The sequence below is a fragment of the Saccopteryx bilineata genome, chromosome 1 (genome assembly GCF_036850765.1).
Source record: "Saccopteryx bilineata isolate mSacBil1 chromosome 1, mSacBil1_pri_phased_curated, whole genome shotgun sequence".
Classification (NCBI taxonomy): domain Eukaryota; kingdom Metazoa; phylum Chordata; class Mammalia; order Chiroptera; family Emballonuridae; genus Saccopteryx; species Saccopteryx bilineata.
The window spans coordinates 145,303,191-145,324,242 of record NC_089490.1 but is presented as its reverse complement, the minus strand read 5'-3'; the positions used below and the strand labels follow the sequence as shown (position 1 = coordinate 145,324,242).

Sequence of the window (21,052 nt, the reverse complement as noted above, 5' to 3'; positions counted from 1 at the left end):
ATTAACAGTTTATCAGTAGTGGGTAACTTTTCCTTCCTCACAATTCTGTTGGTTTTGTTTTTGCATTAAACACATATTACTTTTGTAATAGGAAAAAGTATTTGTGTGCCCTACTTTCTGTGGAAGAACAAAGACCAAGAATAACCAATATAACTGGAAGAAGGAAAGAACAAGGTGGGAAACTAGCCCTGCCAAGATTGGTTTTAGTGTGACAATATTTTAAATGATGTGGTGTTGGCACAGGAAGAGACAAACAGGCCAAAAAAGAGACCTGTGACTAGATGGAAACTTGCTCTAGACAGAGGTTATAAATCACTAGGGAAAGAATACAATAGTCCAGAGGATCTCAAATTTTGTGGTACTGGGATCCCTTTACCCTCTTAAAAATTAACAAGGATTGGGGGATGACTAGGCAAAGCACAGATGAGTTCAGGGCAATGAAAAAACTCTGTATGAAACTATGATAATGGATACATACCACTCATTTAAATGGTAACATAAATAACCCAAATTATGAAAAATATATTGTTTAAAAACAAAGCAGAGAAAAGAAGAGCACTGTTTTTACACTTTTGTAAAGTTTAATGGAAGAGAGCTGGATTCTCCCATAGGCTTCTGCAAATAATGTTGCAATATGCTGTTTTGGTTGAAGTAATGAAGAAAATCCAGCCTCACTTAGATACACAGTTGTAAAGGAGAGAAGTGTTATATTGCCCTTTCAGCTACTTAGGGATATTCCAATGTGTTACTACACCAAAATTCAACAAGTGGTGGTGTATTAAAGTTAGTTACTATGTGGAATATTAAATTGTATCAATGTACTTTTTTACTGTGTTATATTGAAACCCATTCGTCTACTTTACAGTTTTAATTGGTCTTTTCCCTATGCATGATTTTGTAACATCATGGATTGGTCTTTTGAAAATACTGATCTAGCCTGACCAGGTGGTGGCGCAGTGGATAGAGCGTCGGACTGGGATACGAAAGGACCCAGGTTCGAGACCCCGAGGTCGCCAGCTTGGGCGTGGGCTCATCTGGCTTGAGCAAAGAGCTCACCAGCTTGGACCCACGGTCGCTGGCTCCAGCAGGGGGTTACTCGGTCTGCTGAAGGCCCATGGTCAAGGCACATGTGAGAAAGCAATCAATGAACAACTAAGAAGTCACAACGCGCAACGAGAAACTGATGATTGATGCTTCTCATCTCTCTCCGTTCCTGTCTGTCTGTCCCTATCTCTGCCTCTGTAAAAAAAAAAAAAAAAAAAAAAAAAATACTAATCTACTGAGTTATTACACTTCACTATAGAATATTTTAAAGTCATTATTTGTTAATATCACCACTGAACTCATCAAAAAGCTTTTAAATATTGAAAAGTTGCCAGATTCATGTTGGTGAATAAAAGTTTCCCAAATGTTTAAATTTTGCTTGAAAGCTTGAATTTTATCATTGGCAACAACCATCAGTTGGGTCCTTGCAGTGACTCTTCATTCATTTCTGAGAAAGTATCTGCCAAATATCCTAATCTGAGTAACCATAGTCTGTCATTCTTTCAAGTAAAAATGGTGTTCCATGAAAAAAACCCACCAGTTTTACCTCAACTCAAACAATTGTACAAGTATACAGTAGTCCCTCGCCATGTCGCAGTTCACTTTTCACGGTCTCACTGTATCGCAGATTTTAAATTATATATATCTAATTTTGTATTGCGGATTTTTCACTATATCACGAGATTTTACGTAGGTTTAAAAGTGTATAAAGTGTTTAAGAGCATAGGAAGTGTTTATAAGAGTGTGGGAAAAATTAATAACAGTGTAGTAAAGGTTTATAAGAGTATGGGAGGGTTTATAAAGCCTTAAATACATATATAAATAATAAAATAAATATAAGGTCGCTGCTTCGTGGATTTTCGCCTGTCGCAGGAGGTTCTGGAAGCTAACCCTGGCACAATAGACAAGGGACCACTGTATTACCTAAACTGCCATCATTCTTCAAAATTTGAGAGAAGTACTCTATGCAAACTCCTCACTTCACCCTGTTGCAGAATATTAAAAAGACCTGCAACAGGGCTAAGCTTTAAACAATTACTACTTTTCACTGCTTCTTCAAAAAAATTCTGAAATGAAAGTATTTTGTTTAACATTGAGTGTGTGGTGGTGAGGAATACAACAACAATTATTACTACCATTTGGTGACACTTCATTGATTCCTGCTAAGGTGCCAGCAGTTTTAACCACCATTGCTTTTATTCCAATAATGTACATCAGTGGTCCCAAACCTTTTTTGGGCCACAGACCGGTTTAATGTCAGAAAATATTTCCACGGACTGGCATTTATCTGTGGGACAAATAAATGCACAAAATAAAATTATGCAACCGGCGTAAAAACTGTGGTACTTTTAAATATAATTGTCAAACTTATGAGGCAAGCGTCAAGAGTAAGTCTTAGATGGATGTAACAGAGGGAATCTGGTCATTTTTAAAAAATAAAACATTGTTTAGACTTAAATATAAATAAAACAAATAATGTAAGTTTATTTATTCTTTCTCTGCGGAACGAACGGTACCAAATGGCCCATGGACTGGTACTGGTCCGCGGCCCAGGGGTTGGGGACCACTGATGTACATGATAACACATATACATTGTCTCCTAAAAGGCTGTTGGGGATCTCCAGAAGATCACATTTTGAGAACCACTGGACAAGTCTATAAATGGAACTAGGACAACTAGTTATCCATGTGGAAAAGTAAAGAAAAATAAAGGCCAGGCAGATTTTTTAAGTGAAATATGAAAAGTCAAACTTCCAGAGGAAAATATAGTAGGATATCTTATTGACTTCAGGGTAAGATTTCTTAAGCAAGGCATTAAAAAAAAACCCACAAAATATATATAGATTGATAATTCTGATGACATTAAAGTAATAAATTCTGAACATTAAAAGTCACCATAAAAATGAAAAGGCAAACTTCAGATGTGAGAAGACAACTCAGCAGGGAAATGGAAAAGACATGAACAGGTAATTAACAGAAGGCAAAGAATCAATAAATAGCTTAATCTCTCTAATAATCAGACTAATATAAAACTAGCTCAATCTCTCTAATAATCAGACTAATGTAAACTGAAACCACTAATTCATTTCCATCTGAAGGACAAAAATATAAAAGTCTGACAATACCAAGTGTTGATAAGAACACTGAGCAGGCCTTGGCCGGTTGGCTCAGTGGTAGAGCATCAGCCTGGTGTACAGGAGTCCTAGGTTCGATTCCTGGCCAGGGCACACAGGAGAGGCGCCCATCTGCTTTTCCACCCCTCCCCCTCTCCTTCCTCTCTGTCTCTCTCTTCCCCTCTCGCAGCCAGGGCTCCATTGGAGCAAAGTTGGCCCGGGCGCTGAGGATGGCTCTGTGGCCTCTGCCTCAGGTGCTAGAATGGCTCTGGTTGCAACAGAGTGACACTGCAGATGGGCAGAGCATTGCCCCCTGGTGGGCGTGCCAGGTGGATCCGGTCAGGCGCATGCGGGAGTCTGTCTGACTGCCTCCCGTTTCCAACTTCAGAAAAATACAAAAAAAAAACACTGAGCAATAGCAACACTATTGGTGGGAGTGAAAACTTGGCCTGACCAGGCGGTGGCGCAGTGGATACAGCATCGGACTGGGATGCAGAAGACCCAGGTTCGAGACCCCGAGGTCTCCAACTTGAGCGGAGGCTCATCTGGTTGGAGCAAAAAGCTCACTGGCTTGAGCCCAAGGTCGCTGGCTCAAGCAAGGGGTTACTTGGTCTGCTGAAGGCCCACGGTCAAGGCATATATGAGAAAGCAATCAATGAACATCTAAGGTGTTGCAACACGCAACAAAAAACTAATGATTGATGCTTCTCATATCTCCATTCCTGTCTGTCTGTCCCTGTCTATCCCTCTCTCTGTCTCTGTAAAAAAAAAAAAAAAAGGAGTGAAAACTTGAATGATCATTTTGAAGAGCAAACTGTCAATATTTAGTGAAGATGAGTACTCCCATAACCCAGCAATTCAACTCCTAGGTATGCATCCTAGAGAAACTTCTGCATGTGTACACAAGAAGACATATACAACAATGAACACTGTAATACTGTTTGTAATAGTAAGAAGCTAGAAACTACCTAAATACAAACCAAGAGGTGAATGGGTACATAAATACTGTTCAATAAAACTTTCTGTAATCATGAAAGTGTTCTTTACCCATGCTGTCCAATGCAGTAGCCACTAGCCACAGGTGCCTATTAAGCCTTTGAATAGTATAAACATTCATGTACATTCTAGTGTCTCCTGATCATCCAGAGTACGAGATAACAAAATTTTTTATTTTAAAAATGTGTAAGGCAACATTAGAAAAAGGAAAATGTATGTTCTTCTTGTTTTCATAAACTGGTTAGCAAACACGATTTTAAGTTAATAAAACTGGAACAGGAACTAATTTCATTTTTTGAAAAAAACCCCACAAAACACGCTCCTGGGGGTCAGAGAGCATGAAAAACACTCACTACTCAAAGGGTTAAACATATAAAATGTGGCTAGCGTGACTGGGAAAATAAGTTTTTCAGCCACCTGTGGTTAGTGGCTACATCAGATAGCACAGCTTTCTAGCAATGAAAATAAATGTTTTAGAGCTATACACATATCAACATAGATAAATCTCAAAAGCATTATATTGTATGAAAAAAAGCAAGTTTCATAAGGTGGGGGTGGGGGGACTACAGTGAGGCAAGAGAAATGTCTAGGGTGAAAATTTTAGGAGGCACTCATCCTCAGCATCATGCCAATACAGCCTGGACACTTGAGTGACCCATGTCAAATTTTGTGCCCTATGTGCTTTGCTTGCCTTACCCCTAGATCTAGCCGTGTCAGGATGATACTATGCCAGGGTTCCCTAAATCACCTCCAGGATCAATGATTCTCTAGGAAGACTCATAGGATTTAGCATATAGTTGTATGCATGGCTATTTTTTTTTCTTCAAGTTTTTGACAGAGACAGCGAGAGAATCAGATAGGGACAAACACAGGAAGGGAGAGAGATGAGAAGCATCAATTCTTCGTTGCGGCACTTTAGTTGTTCACTGATTGCTTTCTCATATGTGCCTTGACCGGGGTGGGGTACAGCAGAGTGAGTGACCCCTTGCTCAAGCCAGTGACCTTGGGCTCAAACCAGCGACTTTAGGGTCACATCTATGATCCCACACTCAAGCCAGCAACCCTGGGCTCAAGCTGGTGAGCCTGTGCTCAAGCTGGTGACCTCAGGGTTTCGAACCTGGGTCCTTCACATCCCAGTCTGACACTCTGTCCACTGCACCACCGCCTGGTCAGGCTGCATTACTATGATTTCTTACAATGAAAGAATGCAAAGCAAAATTAGCCAAGAGAAAAACCACATGGGGCAAAGTCTGAAGGAAACCAGGTGCAAACTTCCTAGTGGAGTGACCTAGGATGCACTTAGTTCCTGCAGCAGAGCTGTGACAACTTGTGTGAAATGTTGTCTACCAAGGAAGCTCATTAAAGACTTAATACTAAGATATTTATTGGAGCTGATCAAGTACCAAAAGTCCAGACTCCAGAAAGAAACAAGTGTTTAACATAAACTGAACTATACAAATAGTTCAGGCACCACAGCCACTCTTATCCTTTATGGACTTATGGGAACCCTCCTAGAATCCAAGTTTCTAGACACCAGCCAAAGGCCAACCTTGCCAATAGGTCTTTCTAAGAATAGCTGTCTCAATCTTGTTAGATTAACTTTTTATTTTTGCATTAATATCATTTATATAAAATATAAAACATGACAAAATACTATATATTGCTTAAAGACACATGCATATAAAGATATATAACATGCACAGAAAAATAAACACCAAATCCAGGGTTGTGATTACACTTAAGGAAGAGGAGAGAGGAGTTTGAGGCGGGGGCCTTTCAACTGCATCCTTAATATTTTACTTCTTAAACTGGGTAGTGAGTAAACACATATTTTGTTTTAGCATTTTATAGTTTTTCAAGAGTATACCTGACCAGCCTGACCAGGTGGTGGCGCAGTGGATAGAGCATTGGACTGGGATGTGGAGGACCCAGGTTCGAGACCCCGAGGTCACCAGCTTGAGTGCGGGCTCATCTGGCTTGAGCAAAGCTCACCAGCTTGGACCCAAGGTACTGGCTTGAGCAAGGGGTTACTTGGTCTGCTGAAGGCCCACAGACAGAGCACATATGAGAAAGCAATCAACAAACAACTAAGGTCTCACAAAGAAAAACTAATGATTGATGTTTCTCATCTCTCTCATCTCACTCCACTAGGAAGCTTGCACCTGGTTTCCTTCAGACTTTGCCCCATGTGATTTATCCCTTGGCTAATTTTGCTTTGCATTCTTTCATTGTTCCTCATCTCTCTCATGTTTGTCTGTTCCTATCTATCCCTCTCTCTGTAAAAAAAAAAAAAAAAAAGAGTACACCTGACCAGGTGGTGGAGCAGTGGATAGAGCATTGACCTGGGGCACTGAGGATCCAGGTTCAAAACCTCGAGGTTAATGGCTTGAGCACAGGCTCATTCAGTTTGAGCTCTAGATTGCTGGCTTGAGCATGGGATTATCAATACATCCTCAAGGTCACTGGCTTGAGCATGGGTTCACTGGCTCAGCTGTAGCCCCCCCGGTCAAGGCACATATGAGAAAATAATCAATGAACAACTAAAGTGCCGCAATTTGAGCTGATGCTTTTCATCTCTCTCTCTTGCTAAAAAAAAAAAAAGTGTGCACACCTGAAATGCTAAATAAGAATGAACACTTATCTGCTTGTTACTACATACCACTATTGGTTCATGTTTACTAAGTGTTCTTCACATTCTAGGTACTATGCTAAGCCCTTTATATGGGTTTATATGAGAAGCAATCAATGAACAACTAAAGTGACACAACTACAAGTTGATGCTTCTCATTTCTCTCCCTTCCTGTCTGTGTCTTTGTATCTCTCAAAAAAAAAAAAATCTACTGAAGACTTTATGTGAGGCCCTATGCTAATCTCCAAAAATACATTGATAGGTCAATAAGGCAGGTGAGATATCTACCTACAACTAGCTTTCAATATACTGAGGAAATGATGAACGGCAGTAGTAGTCAACCTTTTTATACCTACCACCCACTTTTGTATCTCTGCTAGTAGTAAAATTTTCTAACTGCCCATCGATTCCACAGTAATGATGATTTATAAAGTAGGGAAGTAACTTTACTTTATAAAATTTGCTCTGTTTGTTTTTATTTATTCATTTTTTTAGAGAGGAGAGGGGGAGAGAGAGAGAGAAAGAGAGAGGAGAGACAGAGAGAGAGAAGGGGGGGAGGTAGGAGCTGGAAGCATCAACTCCCATATGTGCCTTGACCAGGCAAGCCCAGGGTTTCGAACCAGCGACCTCAGCATTTCCAGGTCGACGCTTTATCCACTGCGCCACCACAGGTCAGGCTACTTTATAAAATTTATAAAGCAGAGTTACAGCAAGTTAAAGCATATAATAATAATTATTTACCAAGTACTTTATGTTGGATTTTCGCTAAGTTTGGCAGAATAAGTCTTTATAAAACAATTTACTATAGTTAAATCTATCTTTTTATTTATACTTTGGTTGCTCCGCTAACGCCCACCATGAAAGCTGGAACGCCCACTAGTGGGCGGTAGGGACCAGGTTGATTACCACTGATGAACAGTAACAAGCACAGCTTAAAACCAACATAAGCAGAGATTCTGAGTGCTACTAAGATAATAGAGCAAGATGATGTGATTAAGGAAGGGCTGCTTTAACTAGGGTGGTCCAGAAAGGCTTGAGAGGGGCATTTGTGTTGAAGAATAAATGATGAGAATGAGACAACCAAGAAATCATCTGAAGGAAGCAGATCTCAGATAGAGGAAACAGCAAGTACAAAGCCCTGCAGCGAGAATAAGTTTGGTGTGTTGAAAGATGGGAAATAAAGCCAGCAGGGCTTGAGAGTGGTGACAAAAGGGAGACTGGTAGAAAAGGCCTGAGAGGTCAGCTGAGGCCACCATGCAGGGCCTCCTTAGCTAAATAAAGATCTTAGGTTTCATTTTAAGTATGATAAGCCTCTAAAGATTTTACACAGGGTAATGACATGATCTGGTTTACAACTGAGCCAGCTGTATGGGTCCATTTTCTTTATTAGCACCACCAGGCTGATGAGCTTTTCAGGGGCTATGAAGAAGTTGGGACTGGGGATAAAGGAAAAAAGTTCCACAATGCAAAAAGAAAACTGCAAAGTTGGAATGAATAGATATTTAATTAAACATCTAGAAAATGTAATATTATGGCAACTTCATTCATCATTAAATTTAGTATTCAAAAACAATCAAGTTACATTTGGAAATAATTTGAAAATTAGATTTTGAGTCACAAAAATTCCAAGGAAGCCCAATGACTGCCAAGGTGTAGATATAAAAATATATCTATAATTATGAAACCTTAAGATTTTAGGTTCTGGCCAGGTGGCTCAGTAGATAGAGCATTGTCCTAGAGTGCTGAGGTTGAGGGTTCAATCCCCAGTCAGGGCACATATGAGAAACAATGAATGAGTGCAAAACTGACTGGAACAACTAAATGACTCCCCCTGCCCCAAGATCAATGTAAAAATTTTAAAAAAGAAACTCTAGGGCAGGGGTCTCCAAACTTTTTACACAGGGGCCAGTTCACTGTCCCTCAGACCATTGGAGGGCCAGACTATTAAAAAAACTATGAACAAATCCCTATGCACACTGCACAGATCTTATTTTAAAGTAAAAAAAAAACAAAACGGGAACAAATACAATATTTAAAATAAAGAACAAGTAAATTTAAATCAACAAACTGACCAGTATTTCAATGGGAACTATGCTCCTCTCACTGACCACCAATGAAAGAGGTGCCCCTTCCGGAAGTGCAGCAGGAGGCCGGATAAATGGCCTCAGGGGCCGCATGTGGCCCGCGGGCCGTAGTTTGGGGACCCCTGCTCTAGGGCCTGACCAGGCAGTGGCGCAGTGGATAGAGCGTCGGACTGGGATGCAGAAGGACCCAGGTTCGAGACCCCGAGGTCCCCAGCTTGAGCACGAACTCATCTGGTTTGAGCAAAAGCCCACCAGCTTGAACCCAAGGTCGCTGGCTCCAGCAAGGGGTTACTCGGTCTGCTGAAGGCCCACGGTCAAGGCACATATGAGAAAGCAATCAATGAACAACTAAGGTGTTGCAACGCGCAATGAAAAACTAATGATTGATGCTTCTCATCTCTCTCCGTTCCTGTCTGTCTGTCCCTGTCTATCCTTCTCTCTGACTCACTCTGTCTCTGTAAAATAAATAAATAAATAAATAAATAAATAAATAAATAAATAAATAAATAAAAGAAACTCTGGGGAAGCCACAAAGGTGGTGGCTGGATAAAAAATGCTAATGGCTGCCTGACCTGTGGTGGCGCAGTGGATAAAGCGTCAACCTGGAAACACTGAGGTTGCCGGTTCAAAACCCTGGGCTTGCCTGGTCAAGGCACATATGGGAGTTGATGCTTCCTGCTCCTCCCCCCTTCTCTCTCTCTCTCTCTCTCTCTCTCTCTCCCCTCTCTATAATGAATAAATAAAATAAAAAAAAAATGCTAGTGGCTTGGATCAATGCTATTCAGGCTTACACTCTGTACAAACATTGCCCAGGAACCCTTGGAAAAGCTTTTCTGAGGAGAGGACATTTAAACAGAGAGACTTCAGATCCTGGCCGGTTGGCTCAGTGGTACAGCGTCAGCCTGGCGTCCATGAGTCCCGGGTTCGATTTCCAGCCAGGGCACACAGGAGAAGCGCCCATCTGCTTCTCCACCCCTCCCCCTCCTTCCTCTCTGTCTCTCTCTTCCCCTCCTGCAGCCAAGGCTCCATTGGAGCAAAGTTGGCCCCAGCGCTGAGGATGGCTCCATGGCCTCTGCCTCAGGCGCTAGAATGGCCCTGGTTGCAACAGAGCAATGCCCCAGATGGGCAGAGCATCGCCCCCTGGTGGGCATGCCGGGTGGATCCCGGTTGGGCGTATGCGGGAGTCTGTCTGACGGCTTCCCCATTTCCAATTCAGAAAAATACAAAAATAAATACATAAATAAATAAACAGAGAGACTTCAATGACAAGAAGGTACCAGCCATCCCAACAACTGGAAAGAGAATCTAAGTAGAGGGTCATGTTATATATTTTTTAAATTTTTATTTATTCATTTTAGAGAGTAGAAAGAGAGAGAGAAAGGGGGAAGGGGCAGGAAGCATCTACTCTCATATGTGCCTTGACCAGGCAAGCCCAGGGTTTTGAACTGGAGACCTCAGCATTCCAGGTTGACACTTTATCCAGTGTGCCACCACAGGTCAGGCCAGCCATGCCTTTTTTTTTTTTTTTTTTTGTATTTTTCTGAAGCTGGAAACGGGGAGAGACAGTCAGACAGACTCCCGTATGCGCCCGACCGGGATCCACCCAGCACGCCCACCAGGGACGACGCTCTGCCCACCAGGGGGCGATGCTCTGCCCCTCCGAGGGGTCACTCTGCCTCGACCAGAGCCACTCTAGCGCCTGGGGCAGAGGCCAAGGAGCCATCCCCAGCGCCCAGGCCATCTTTGCTCCAATGGAGCCTTGGCTGCGGGAGGGGAAGAGAGACAGAGAGGAAGGAGAGGAGGAGGGGTGGAGAAGCAGATGGGCGCTACTCCTATGTGCCCTGGCCGGGAATCGAACCTGGGTCCCCCGCACGCCAGGCCGACGCTCTACCGCTGAGCCAACCGGCCAGGGCCAACCAGCCATGCCATATTTTTAAGGAACAAAGAGAGAGTCAATTTAGCTGGACTGAAGTTGGGGCTTGTGGGTTGCAGGAAACAAAGCATGAGTCTTAAAAAAATACAGTAGTACCCCCTTGCCCGAGGAGGATATGTTCCAAGACCCCCAGTGGATGCCTAAAACTGAATAGTACCAAACCCTGTATGTACTGTTTTTCCTATACAATCCCAATTCCCAATTGGGTCTTCTTCCCCTGTCCCTGTCCCCTGTCCCCTGTCCCCTGTCCCCTGTCCTTTCACCCCTCTCCCCTTTCTCAACTCAGCCAATTACCTCTCACAAAATCTGCTTTATCCCCTCCCCATTCCCACCTGCCAATCACCGCGGACTCGAGCACCTCCCTCTCGCCCTCTTAAGTGAGCGCCGCGCGCCACCACTTGGCAGTTGGCAGCGCTGCTACGGGTGGGATACGTCTCCAGGCTGAGCTAGGAGGAGGGCGGGCCACGCCGGTACGAGAACCCTCGGGATTGGCTGACAGGGGCCCCGCGCCCTGACTCCGCCTACCCGGCCTTTGATAGCAGAGTCTGAGACGACGGGGATTGGTTCCCACCTCTCGAGCACAGCTCGGCGAGGGAGCTCTGTGGATTCGTCCGGGGAGTCTCGGCGCGCACCGCCCGGCGCTCCAGGATTGGATAAAGGCGTGCTACGCCATCAGGGAACTTTTACGATGATTGGTCGAAGGGTGTGGTCGGCTATTTGAAGGGGGCGCGCAGACAGTATACGCACATCAGTCCACGGACAGAAGTAGTAGGAGGTTCTGTGGACAACGCTGTCCCGCTGACTTTTGCAGGGCCCAAACGTGGGCTTTGCCCTAGCTTCGGCTTCAGCCGCGGCCCGGCGAGGCGATGGCCAAAGTGTCAGTACTGAACGTGGCGGTGCTGGAGAATCCGAGTCCTTTCTACAACCCCTTCCGGTTCGAGATCAGCTTCGAGTGCAATGAGGCTCTGGCGGACGGTGAGGCTGGGCGTGTGTGGACATTCCCTTACCCCCACTCCCACCCTGGTCTCCTGGTCGGTCTGACTTTTCCGTAGGGATTCTCGCGGCCAACGTCGACTTCCCCTGTGACGACCCCACGCACCCAAATCACGATCTGTCGCCCCACCCCGCCAGCCCCAATCTCCGCGTGGAGGCTACCTCCCACCTCCACCCCAAGGCCAACCTGACCCGAAGATACTCCCGTTTCCTACGGTGGAGACCTCATCATCCCCACACATACACTTTTTCTTGGGGAGCTCCTGAGTTTTATATGTAGAGACCTTCTCTGCCGCTATTGAACTTACGGAGCCCCTCAGCCACCCTATTTACTATTTCTGTATAGGAAAATTTCTATATTAACGTTACAGCCACTCAGTCCTCTCCACCCTTCCCCTCTGCTCTAGTGAGACACCTCAATTTTTTCCTTCCCATTGCCTCTATGGGAACCTTAGCCTCCTCCCCCAGTTTCCCTGTGGAGGTGTCTCTCCCAGTCTCCCTCCCAGCTTTCCCAGTCGAATCCTCCTATCACCTTTTTATCCTGTGAAGAAAGACCCTCTGCGTGGCAAGACTTCACTCAGCCCCATCTCCCAGTTGGTCTCCCAATAATCCCCTTTTCATCCTGCTATTTAAACAATCCCACCCATTTCTTTTTTTTCTACCCCAAAGCACATACCCTGGAACCTGGCTTTCCTCCTTAACTTGGCTCCAGCCCTCTACTCTTGAGCTCCACCTGGGGAGGCATGGCCTGGCTTCCAGCTCCAGTCTTTGAGGATAACTTGGTCTCCCCCACCACTCCCGTTCTTCCCTCTTCCCTAACTTTGGTCTTTGATTAACACAAATCTGAAGAATGGGCTAGCCAGACAAGCATTAGCCAGTTATCAGTTTGCCCACCAGGTTCCAGCTGATCTGCAGCCCAGTTCTTCCAGCACTTTTGATGGTCTGAGCTAGTCTGAAGGGTAGGAGGGCTGAGCCACGTTGCTAGTCAACTTCAAACAATCAACTGGGAGGTCACAGTCTTTGGGCATCTTTTCCAAGGTGCTTTTCACAGAGGTACTTATTCATCTGTGTAATGATGACATGGCTCTCATCTCACAGATGAGAAGGTGGTAGCTACAAAGAGTGAAAAACATTTCGAGGAAAGGTCTATAACAGTGGTTCTCAACCTTTTAATGCCGTGACCCTGCAATAGAGTTCCTCATGTTGCGGTGACCCCAAACCAAAAAATAATTTTGGTGGCTACTTCATAACTATAATTTTGCTACAGTTATGATTCGGAATGTAAATACCTGATATACATTATGTATTCTCATTGCTACAAATCAAACATAATTTAAACATAATGATTAATCACAAAAACCATATTTAATTATGTATTGAGAAATATTTATTACTAATAGACCTCCTTACCTAGTGTATTGGGGCTACCATTCCGTAAATAGCTGCTTAACTAATGGAACTGTTTTTTCCAGATTAGTGGCAAGTTTTCTATATAGAACAGTGTGAACTATGTCATAGGATACACTGCAGTTTCTGCACAGCATGGTATCTTTCAGGGCTCTTTCACACTATAAAGCAGCGGTTTCTGCAGTGGAATCCACATCTCATTTACTTCAATGGGAGACCTGTGGATTCCGCAGAAGAGAGATCCCCTGTACAGCAGAAATGCAGTTCCCGACACATTTCCTCCTCTCCTATTCAAGTCACTGGGAGGCCGCAGCAGATTCTGCTCAAATATAGAGCATGTTGCTTAATTTTTTCCACGCTAGAACTTTTCCTAGAGCAGAAAAATTCCAAAGGTGGAATCCGCCATCCCCAATAGACTTCTATAGGAGGCAGATCTTTTACACTGCAGAATCCGCATAGCAGATTCCTCAGTGTGAGGCCTCTCAGTCTATTGGGAGTGGCGGATTCCACCTTTGGAATTTTTCTGCTCTAGGAAAAGTTCTAGCGTGGAAAAAATTAAGCAACATGCTCTATATTTGAGCAGAATCTGCTGCGGCCTCCCACTGACTTGAATAGGAGAGGAGGAAATGTGTGGGAAACTGTCATTTCTCCGCCTCTTATTGAAATCAAAAGGAGGCTGTGGCAGATTGTGTGGTAACCCGAGATTCTCGGGAGCTCTCTTCCACAAAATCCGCGGCACTCCCAATGAAATCAATAGGAGGCAGATTCAATGCCGGAAACCGCTGATTTCAGCAGTATCCTCATTCAGAATATGGGGAAATAGTGGGAGATATGGGAGATAATTACACATTGGGGAACTGTGTGAACTACATCTTATAGTGGTCTCTTATACGACCGATGTAGTTCACACTGTGTAAATGTATGGTGCTTTGTGTAAGTGTAAGCTGCTTTGTGTACTGTGTAATGATTACATAAAGCACCTTACACTTACACAGTATTGTGTGTATGGTGTGTGTACTGTTTTTACATTATTAACCTTTTTTACACCAGCAGGCTGTCTCGCAGGCTCTCTTGGCTCTCCGCCTCTTGCCTCTCTGCCTCCGGCGCTTGCTGCACCCGCCCGCTGATGACATCAGCAAGCGCTGGACACACGTAATGCACTGCTATGGACTGTGGAGCGTTCCCCCCCTTCTCCCGCCCCTTAGGCCCCGGAGGGATGATGCAGTCACGTCTGTACATGACCGCAGGCATTCAGTTTGGAACACACGTCCATGAAGGCGTGCGTTCAAACTGAATAGCGCTGCTGCAGATGGTAGCGCGGCTTCTCAGCGGCTAAAGCCATCGGAAATATGTATTTTCCGATGGCTTTAGGCGACCCCTGTGGTTTGGTCGTTCGACCCCCGCCGGGGTCACGACCCACAGGTTGAGAACCGCTGGACTATAAGAATAAAAAAAATCTAAGGTTGCCCAGGAAGTCTTGGCACCACTTTCAGGAGGAAGTACCTCTGTTTTATTGCACTTCACAGATGTTGCATTTTTTTAGAAATTAAAGGCAAGACCCTCACCAGCAAAAAGATCACTACTCACTTTATTGTGGTCTGGAACCAAACCCACAGTATCTCTGAGGTATGCCTGTGCTCCATCAGATTACTTCTTCACATGGTGGTTAAAAAGAGAAGAGTCGGCAGCTGAGGATATAGAGATCAGTACAGCCTGGTGTACAACTAGGTGGTAGCTGAGTAGTTTGCTTGCAAAATCAGCCACTTGGGTTAGTTTAGGGTTGATACAATTAGAAATGTTTGTGTGCTTGGGCTGGATGAATAGATCAGTCGCTCCCTGGTTTCTCTTTTTAAATTACGGAGTCTACTTGTGGCTAACTACAGAATAAGTAGTTAAATTCTTCCTGAAACAAGGGAAGGTGTAAATAATTTAAATGTAGAATGTCACTATGGAATGAGATGTAATGTTAAAGCCAGGAAGAGATGTAAGGAGCTAACAGAGTAAGGGATTCAAGGCTCCCAAATGGCGGGAGATCAGGTTTCAATCAGCCTTTTAGTGCTCCTTGCATTTAAAACTGATTGTGTGGTAATTATCTAGTATTTTTGTTCATAGTAAACCTCTACCCTGTTACTTTACTAATTTGTTTATAGAATCAAAAGAGAGGTCCAAAGTCAAACTGCTGGTCATTATATTTTAATAGAAATAGAATAACTTCTCCAAGGTCACATTGTTGATAGAATTATTGACACTAGGGGTTGTTCTGAGTCCAGGGTTCTCTATCTTTGCCAAAAACTGAGAAAGAAAGGATGCTTCCTCTGTTTTATTTTATTGTTTTGTTGTTGTTTTTAAGTGAGAGGAGGAGAGATAGACTAACTCCTGCAGGCACCCTGGGATCCACCCTGCAACCTGAAGCCGATGCTGGGACCAGCTGAGCTATCCTCAGCTATCCTCAAACCAGTCGAGCCACTGGCTTCAAGAGGGTAGGGATGTGGAGGGGGGAAGAAGCAGATGGTTGCTTCTCCTGTGTGTCCTGACCAGGAATTGAACCCGGGACACCTGCATGCTGAGCCGGCACTCTCTCCACTGAGCAAACTGACCAGAGCCGCTTCCTCTGTTTTGGAAGTAGAACATAAATAAAACTGATCATAGGATTTATTTCCATATCTAGATTCTCAAAAGAGAGTGAAGGGGGTACTATTATTAATTATACCCCGACAGTAAAGCATTTGCTCAGAGAAACTGAAGTTGGAGAGCAAATTCTGGTCTGGAAACCTAGACTCTGGTTCTTCCCCTCAGGGCTCTCCAACTCGAACCTCTCAACTTGCTTTCTGCCTCTTCCCACAGAGCAGAGAATTTGATTCCTGCCTGTCTCCCAAAAGATGAAGTGGGCCTGGCCTTAGAAGTCTCAGATCCTAAAGAAATATCAGTCTTATTACCTCAACACTTGCAACTGCATATCTGACAAGACACCTAAACACCAGTCAGCTGTCCTTGTTTCCTAACTGCTCCAAGACCCTTTTGCTCCCTTTTCTCCTCAGCATTTGGAAATAGACGCTTCCAAAATATGGGTCCGCATTTAACACATTAGGTTTGTTTCCTACCCATCCATCCATTTAGTTAAATTCAGTAGGCACTGCTTGAATAAGTCATGGGCCAACTGTTCTGATCTACAGCTGTGGTCAGGTGAAGGTTCACCTGTATAATTATGAACAAAGATGAACTGATAAACAGAAAGAAGCCTACTAGGTAAGTGTTTTTAAAAGGCAGGAAGCAGGTTCCTCAGCTAGTTCAACTGCAGCATCTTACGGTATCTTACATGCTTTCATCATACTGTTGGTTTTGGTTTTGTTTTCATTCATAGTGGAAAAACATCTTGTGCAGTGGTTATATCATAAAATCAAGGTATAAAGACAAAATGTAATGTCCTCAGGTTACCTTTGAAATTGCCGCAAAGGTTAGCTACACATATTACATATATATAATTGTGTCCTGTATTCCATAGGCGTGAGTTTGTGCTTTATTGGTAACTGATATTATGTATCTAATTCTAAAGAGGGGTTGTACCGAAAGACTGAAGTCACTTAAGTATGCTTGAGCTTAAAACACTTCAACTTTAAGACAATTCCAATTTGTAGGTCCTTATATTTTTGTCTTCCATAGATGATTTATCAGCTCCTTGAACTCTCAAGTCAGTATTTCTCTGATCATCTGTTAACTCTCTGGTTAATTTCTCCAGCATTGAGGAATCCACTGCAGCCCATTTGCCTGGCCACCCATCCAGTGTGTGTTTCTCTTCCTGTCAGCACCCACACAGTCTTTGTTTTGCTAACAGTATTGAACATCAGTGGCTGTGCTGTGGTTCAAGTTTGCTCTATTTCAGTCTCCTTTTTATCTCTCCCTACCCAGCACATTAGTTAGGTACACACATATGTCATACCAATTGGTGATGGGGGAGAGGCTAAAGGAAAGATACTAAAATCTTGATCTGTATGAAAAAGATGAGAACAGCTAGACATAACAAACGTTATGTCTAGGCATATCACTACTTCTAGTCATATCACTACTTGTAACAAAAATAAATCCATAAACTTAATCCTCCCTGAAGATAATAAGAGACTAGAGTTTGAACCCCAGTGAGCCCAGGGCTCACTATCTCACAAACTTGCTAGGATCCCTGAGTAAGCCTTGGGGAAACTGCAAAGGAATAGGAAGCCAGTGTATCAAGGAAGAACTTGGGGCTCAGGTGACCAACCTCTGTAGTTGTGGCCCAGCATAAGTGTGCTTCCAACGTTGTATGCACTTGCATGACACTGGACCAAGGAACAGGACAGCTTCCAAGAGCATTTGCTTCCTGTGAATATCACAGCTTGTGAAACACACCCCAGTTGCTGGAGTGGTGGGTTGTGTAATTTCAGAGAACCTAAAATAAGTTTCAGGTCTCCTGCCAAGCTTCCCTGTACTAACGTGACCTTGCCCCTGATACACTTGGACCTCTTGCAAGAAGCAGCAGTCCCTGGGAATTTCCTGGGATTGGTGGGTAGGGTCTCCTTAAGCACTTTTCCTTTCATCTTGCCAGAACATACTCAGGGATGGGGTCCCCCCTAGTGGATGGGTTGTAAGAGAATTGGGGTTAAAAGGATCACCTTATGATGCCACATTTGTTGATTGAGTCATCAGTTGCCCCATGACTGTAAACGAGTATGACTTGGTACCAGATCTGGAAGGACTTGGAGACTGGCTGACTCCCATAGCAGCCTTGTCTTCTCCTTCCTACCGGCTAAGTCTCCTGCTGGATTGGAATCTGTTGCCCTGCCCCAGTTGTCGAGGGATCTACTCAGTTTGGTGGCACCAGTCCCTGTGTGTGAAAGAGGATGCTGCTTCCTATCCTAGCACCCAGTGGGCAGGGCCCTGAAATGGCCCAACTCCTGCTGTTCCCTCTTTGGCATGCCTCTGTCACGTGGGTCTTAATTCAGCCTCTGCCATACGGTTTGTTCTCAGGCTCTGAAAGGCCCAAGTTTTCCTGGGGGTGCAGTGTCAAGGTCGGTTGGCAAGCCTAGGCCTACGGGAGAAAGTTCCCACACCCACTGGAAGTAAGAGCTTCCGGCCTGCCCCATTGTTCAGGACTACAGTTCCTGGCACTTAGTGCCCAAGGGATGTCAGGTGTTGTTGAGAATAAGGATTTTTCACTGTATTAAGGATCTGTCCAAAATTAGCACAAAAAGAACCTTTCCCTGCCTTCTTGCTGTCGAGTTATTTCAATTCCTTAACACCTATGTCCTTGCAGACCTGGAGTGGAAGATCATTTATGTCGGCTCAGCTGAGAGTGAGGAATTTGATCAAATCCTAGATTCAGTGCTGGTTGGCCCTGTCCCAGCAGGGAGACACATGTTCATTTTTCAGGTAAGAGAAAAGACCTTAGGCATTGACACCTAGAAACATTGTACCCAAAAGCATACAGCGTGGTTTAGTGGTCAAAACTTCAGGTTCAAATCCTTGCTCTGCTCTCAAGAACTGTCTGACCTCTTAAAGGTACTTCAAACACTTCCCTTCCAGACCAGTCAAGTCCCACGTCCTAAACCCCTGAGGTCAATGGCTTGAGCACAGGCTCGTCTGGCTCGGCCCCACCCCTTGTCAAGACACGTATGAGAAGCAATCAATGAACAGTTAAAGTGACACAACTACAAGTTGATGTTTCTAGCTCTCAGAAAAAAAAAACAAAAATACCTCTCTACGTTCCACCTCTCCTGGCTATTATGTCGAGCCACTGATTCACAGTTGATCTTCACTATTCACAGGAGTTATATTGTGTAAAGCAGCTGTGAACAGTGAATTAATGAATACTGAACCATGGCCCCATAAGAAATCAGGGTTAGGTTCCTGTGTGTCACATTTCTGTCAACTAATCAATATATAACCCTTTTTTAGGTGTGTTTAAAATAACCTCATTTAGTATTATTGATCTATTAACACTGAATTCAGAACAGTAGGCACTAAAGCCCAGGATGTGTTTCCCCTAGGCCGATGCCCCCAACCCATCCCTCATCCCTGAGAGTGATGCCATTGGTGTGACTGTTGTCCTAATCACCTGCACCTACCATGGACAGGAATTCATCCGCGTGGGCTACTATGTCAACAACGAGTACCCTGACCCAGAGCTACGGGAGAACCCGCCCCCAAAGCCAGATTTCTCTCAGGTGGGGGTCTCTTTACACTTCCTGCTATATACCAGCTGGCTCCTTTGCATTTGGAGGGAGTTGAATTTGGAAGCCAAGGTCACTTAAAGTTTTCTAGTGCTCAGCTCTGGCAGTGCTGGGCTAGAACAGAAGAGAAGTCTTTGTCTCTCAGAAGCACACTTTGAACAGTATTAAGATTAGATAGGTTCTGGCCCTAAATCCTGGTGCACAGGCATTCCCTGGAATCCCACACATATTGTTGGTGACAAAATAAACAAGGTCTGCTCTTCATGGGCCTGAGGTAGGGGATTAGGGGTTCCCTGGCTTTGTGGGAGTAATGAGAGGGCATATTGACAAATTGATGTTCCTCTTCCTGCCTCAGCTCCAACGGAACATCTTGGCCTCGAATCCCCGGGTGACCCGTTTCCACATCAACTGGGACAACAACACAGACAGGCTAGAGGCGATAGAGAACCAGGATCCTGTCCTAAGCTGCAGTCTCCCCATCAACTGCACCCCTGTCAAGGGGCTCCCTAGCTGCATCCCTGGCCTCCTCCCTGAGAACTCCATGGACTGCATCTAACTGCGGGACTCCAGGCCCTACCTGGGCCAAGCCAGGACTACGGCCAGTCTCCCAACACATCTGGAGGGGGCAGTCGGGCTTCCCGGAGTGTCACATGGGGGATTATCTGGAAGACTTGGTGCCGTCAACCTACATTCAAGCCTGTCAAAGTCCCCCAAGAAAGAACAGGCCTCAAGTCTCTCTCAGCCTAAAGGATTATCTTACCTTTACTGCCCAGACCTATAAAAAGCGGATACTTCAGTTTTTAATTCTCTTTAATTTGTGTCCTTTCTTCCACACACAGGCCATTGTGTCACCATGCTCTCATATAAGTACCATTGACCTAGGGCTCTTCCCACAGACCACCCTGGCCTTGAGACTTTCTTGGTCAATGGCTGGCAAGGTTCTGGCCTTGTTGGGCTGAAGACTCTGTCATTGCTTTCCCTTCCCAAACATCTGAGTAGATCCACCCAGCTTCCTGGAGTCACAAGGAATCAGGATGCTTTTTAGGTCTTTCAATCCAATAGCCCCTGGAAAACTTCCCAAAATTGTGATCAGCAGGATGCTGAGGAATGGTTGTTGACTCTTCTCTCAGTCACAACCACCTTCCAATTACCTAACTGGATCTGGATTTCCCTGGAGGCTGCCACTGTGGGGAGATGGCATGTTGGAGTGACCTGCCATGCTTTGTCTCAGTGTCAGCCCCTCTGCCTCTGGTTGCCTTGATCAGCTAGGACCTCATGCGCTCATAGGGTACAAAGTGGTTGTAGGCATGGGAAGCAGCAGGGACCCTGAAAACCTCCCTCTCCCTGCCATGCTCTCTAAAATGATCCCCATCCCTTCGCTGCTATGTGGATGCTATTTGTGATTACAGTTTGTATATTAAAGGGTTTTTATATTAAATATGTTTGGTTGGTCTAAAAGTGCATTTCATCTAGACTTTCTGGTTTTGTCTTGGATGGGCTGAGGCAGCTTTGTCTATCTTTTCTTGGGACATAGGGTAGGGGTTCTCTTGCCCCAGCTAGTAGATTGACTTTCCCTTTTCTCTTTGCTCAGCTTCTTGCTCTAGTCTTAATTGGTGGTACAGTTGTAATCCAGGCTGAGATTCAAGAAAAGC

The 21,052-nt window shown here is 44.5% G+C and overlaps 1 protein-coding gene across 1 annotated transcript; it reads left to right on the top strand.

The window, feature by feature from the left end:
* Window positions 1–11,533: 11,533 nt before the first annotated feature.
* Window positions 11,534–20,845, top strand: ASF1B (anti-silencing function 1B histone chaperone). Its single transcript, XM_066253325.1, has 4 exons — window positions 11,534–11,775; window positions 18,485–18,600; window positions 19,218–19,394; window positions 19,756–20,845. Exons 1-4 carry the CDS (start codon window positions 11,667–11,669, stop codon window positions 19,954–19,956), a joined length of 603 nt encoding a protein of 200 aa, XP_066109422.1. The 5' UTR covers window positions 11,534–11,666; the 3' UTR covers window positions 19,957–20,845.
* Window positions 20,846–21,052: the final 207 nt, after the last annotated feature.

Excerpts from the sequence above, each read along its gene's own strand:
- ASF1B (XM_066253325.1), top strand. The coding sequence starts at position 11,667 with ATGGCCAAAGTGTCAGTACTGAACGTGGCGGTGCTGGAGAATCCGAGT. Across the intron at positions 18,601-19,217 it reads GACACATGTTCATTTTTCAG|GCCGATGCCCCCAACCCATC; the intron begins GTAAGAGAAAAG and ends TGTTTCCCCTAG. Across the intron at positions 19,395-19,755 it reads CAAAGCCAGATTTCTCTCAG|CTCCAACGGAACATCTTGGC; the intron begins GTGGGGGTCTCT and ends TTCCTGCCTCAG.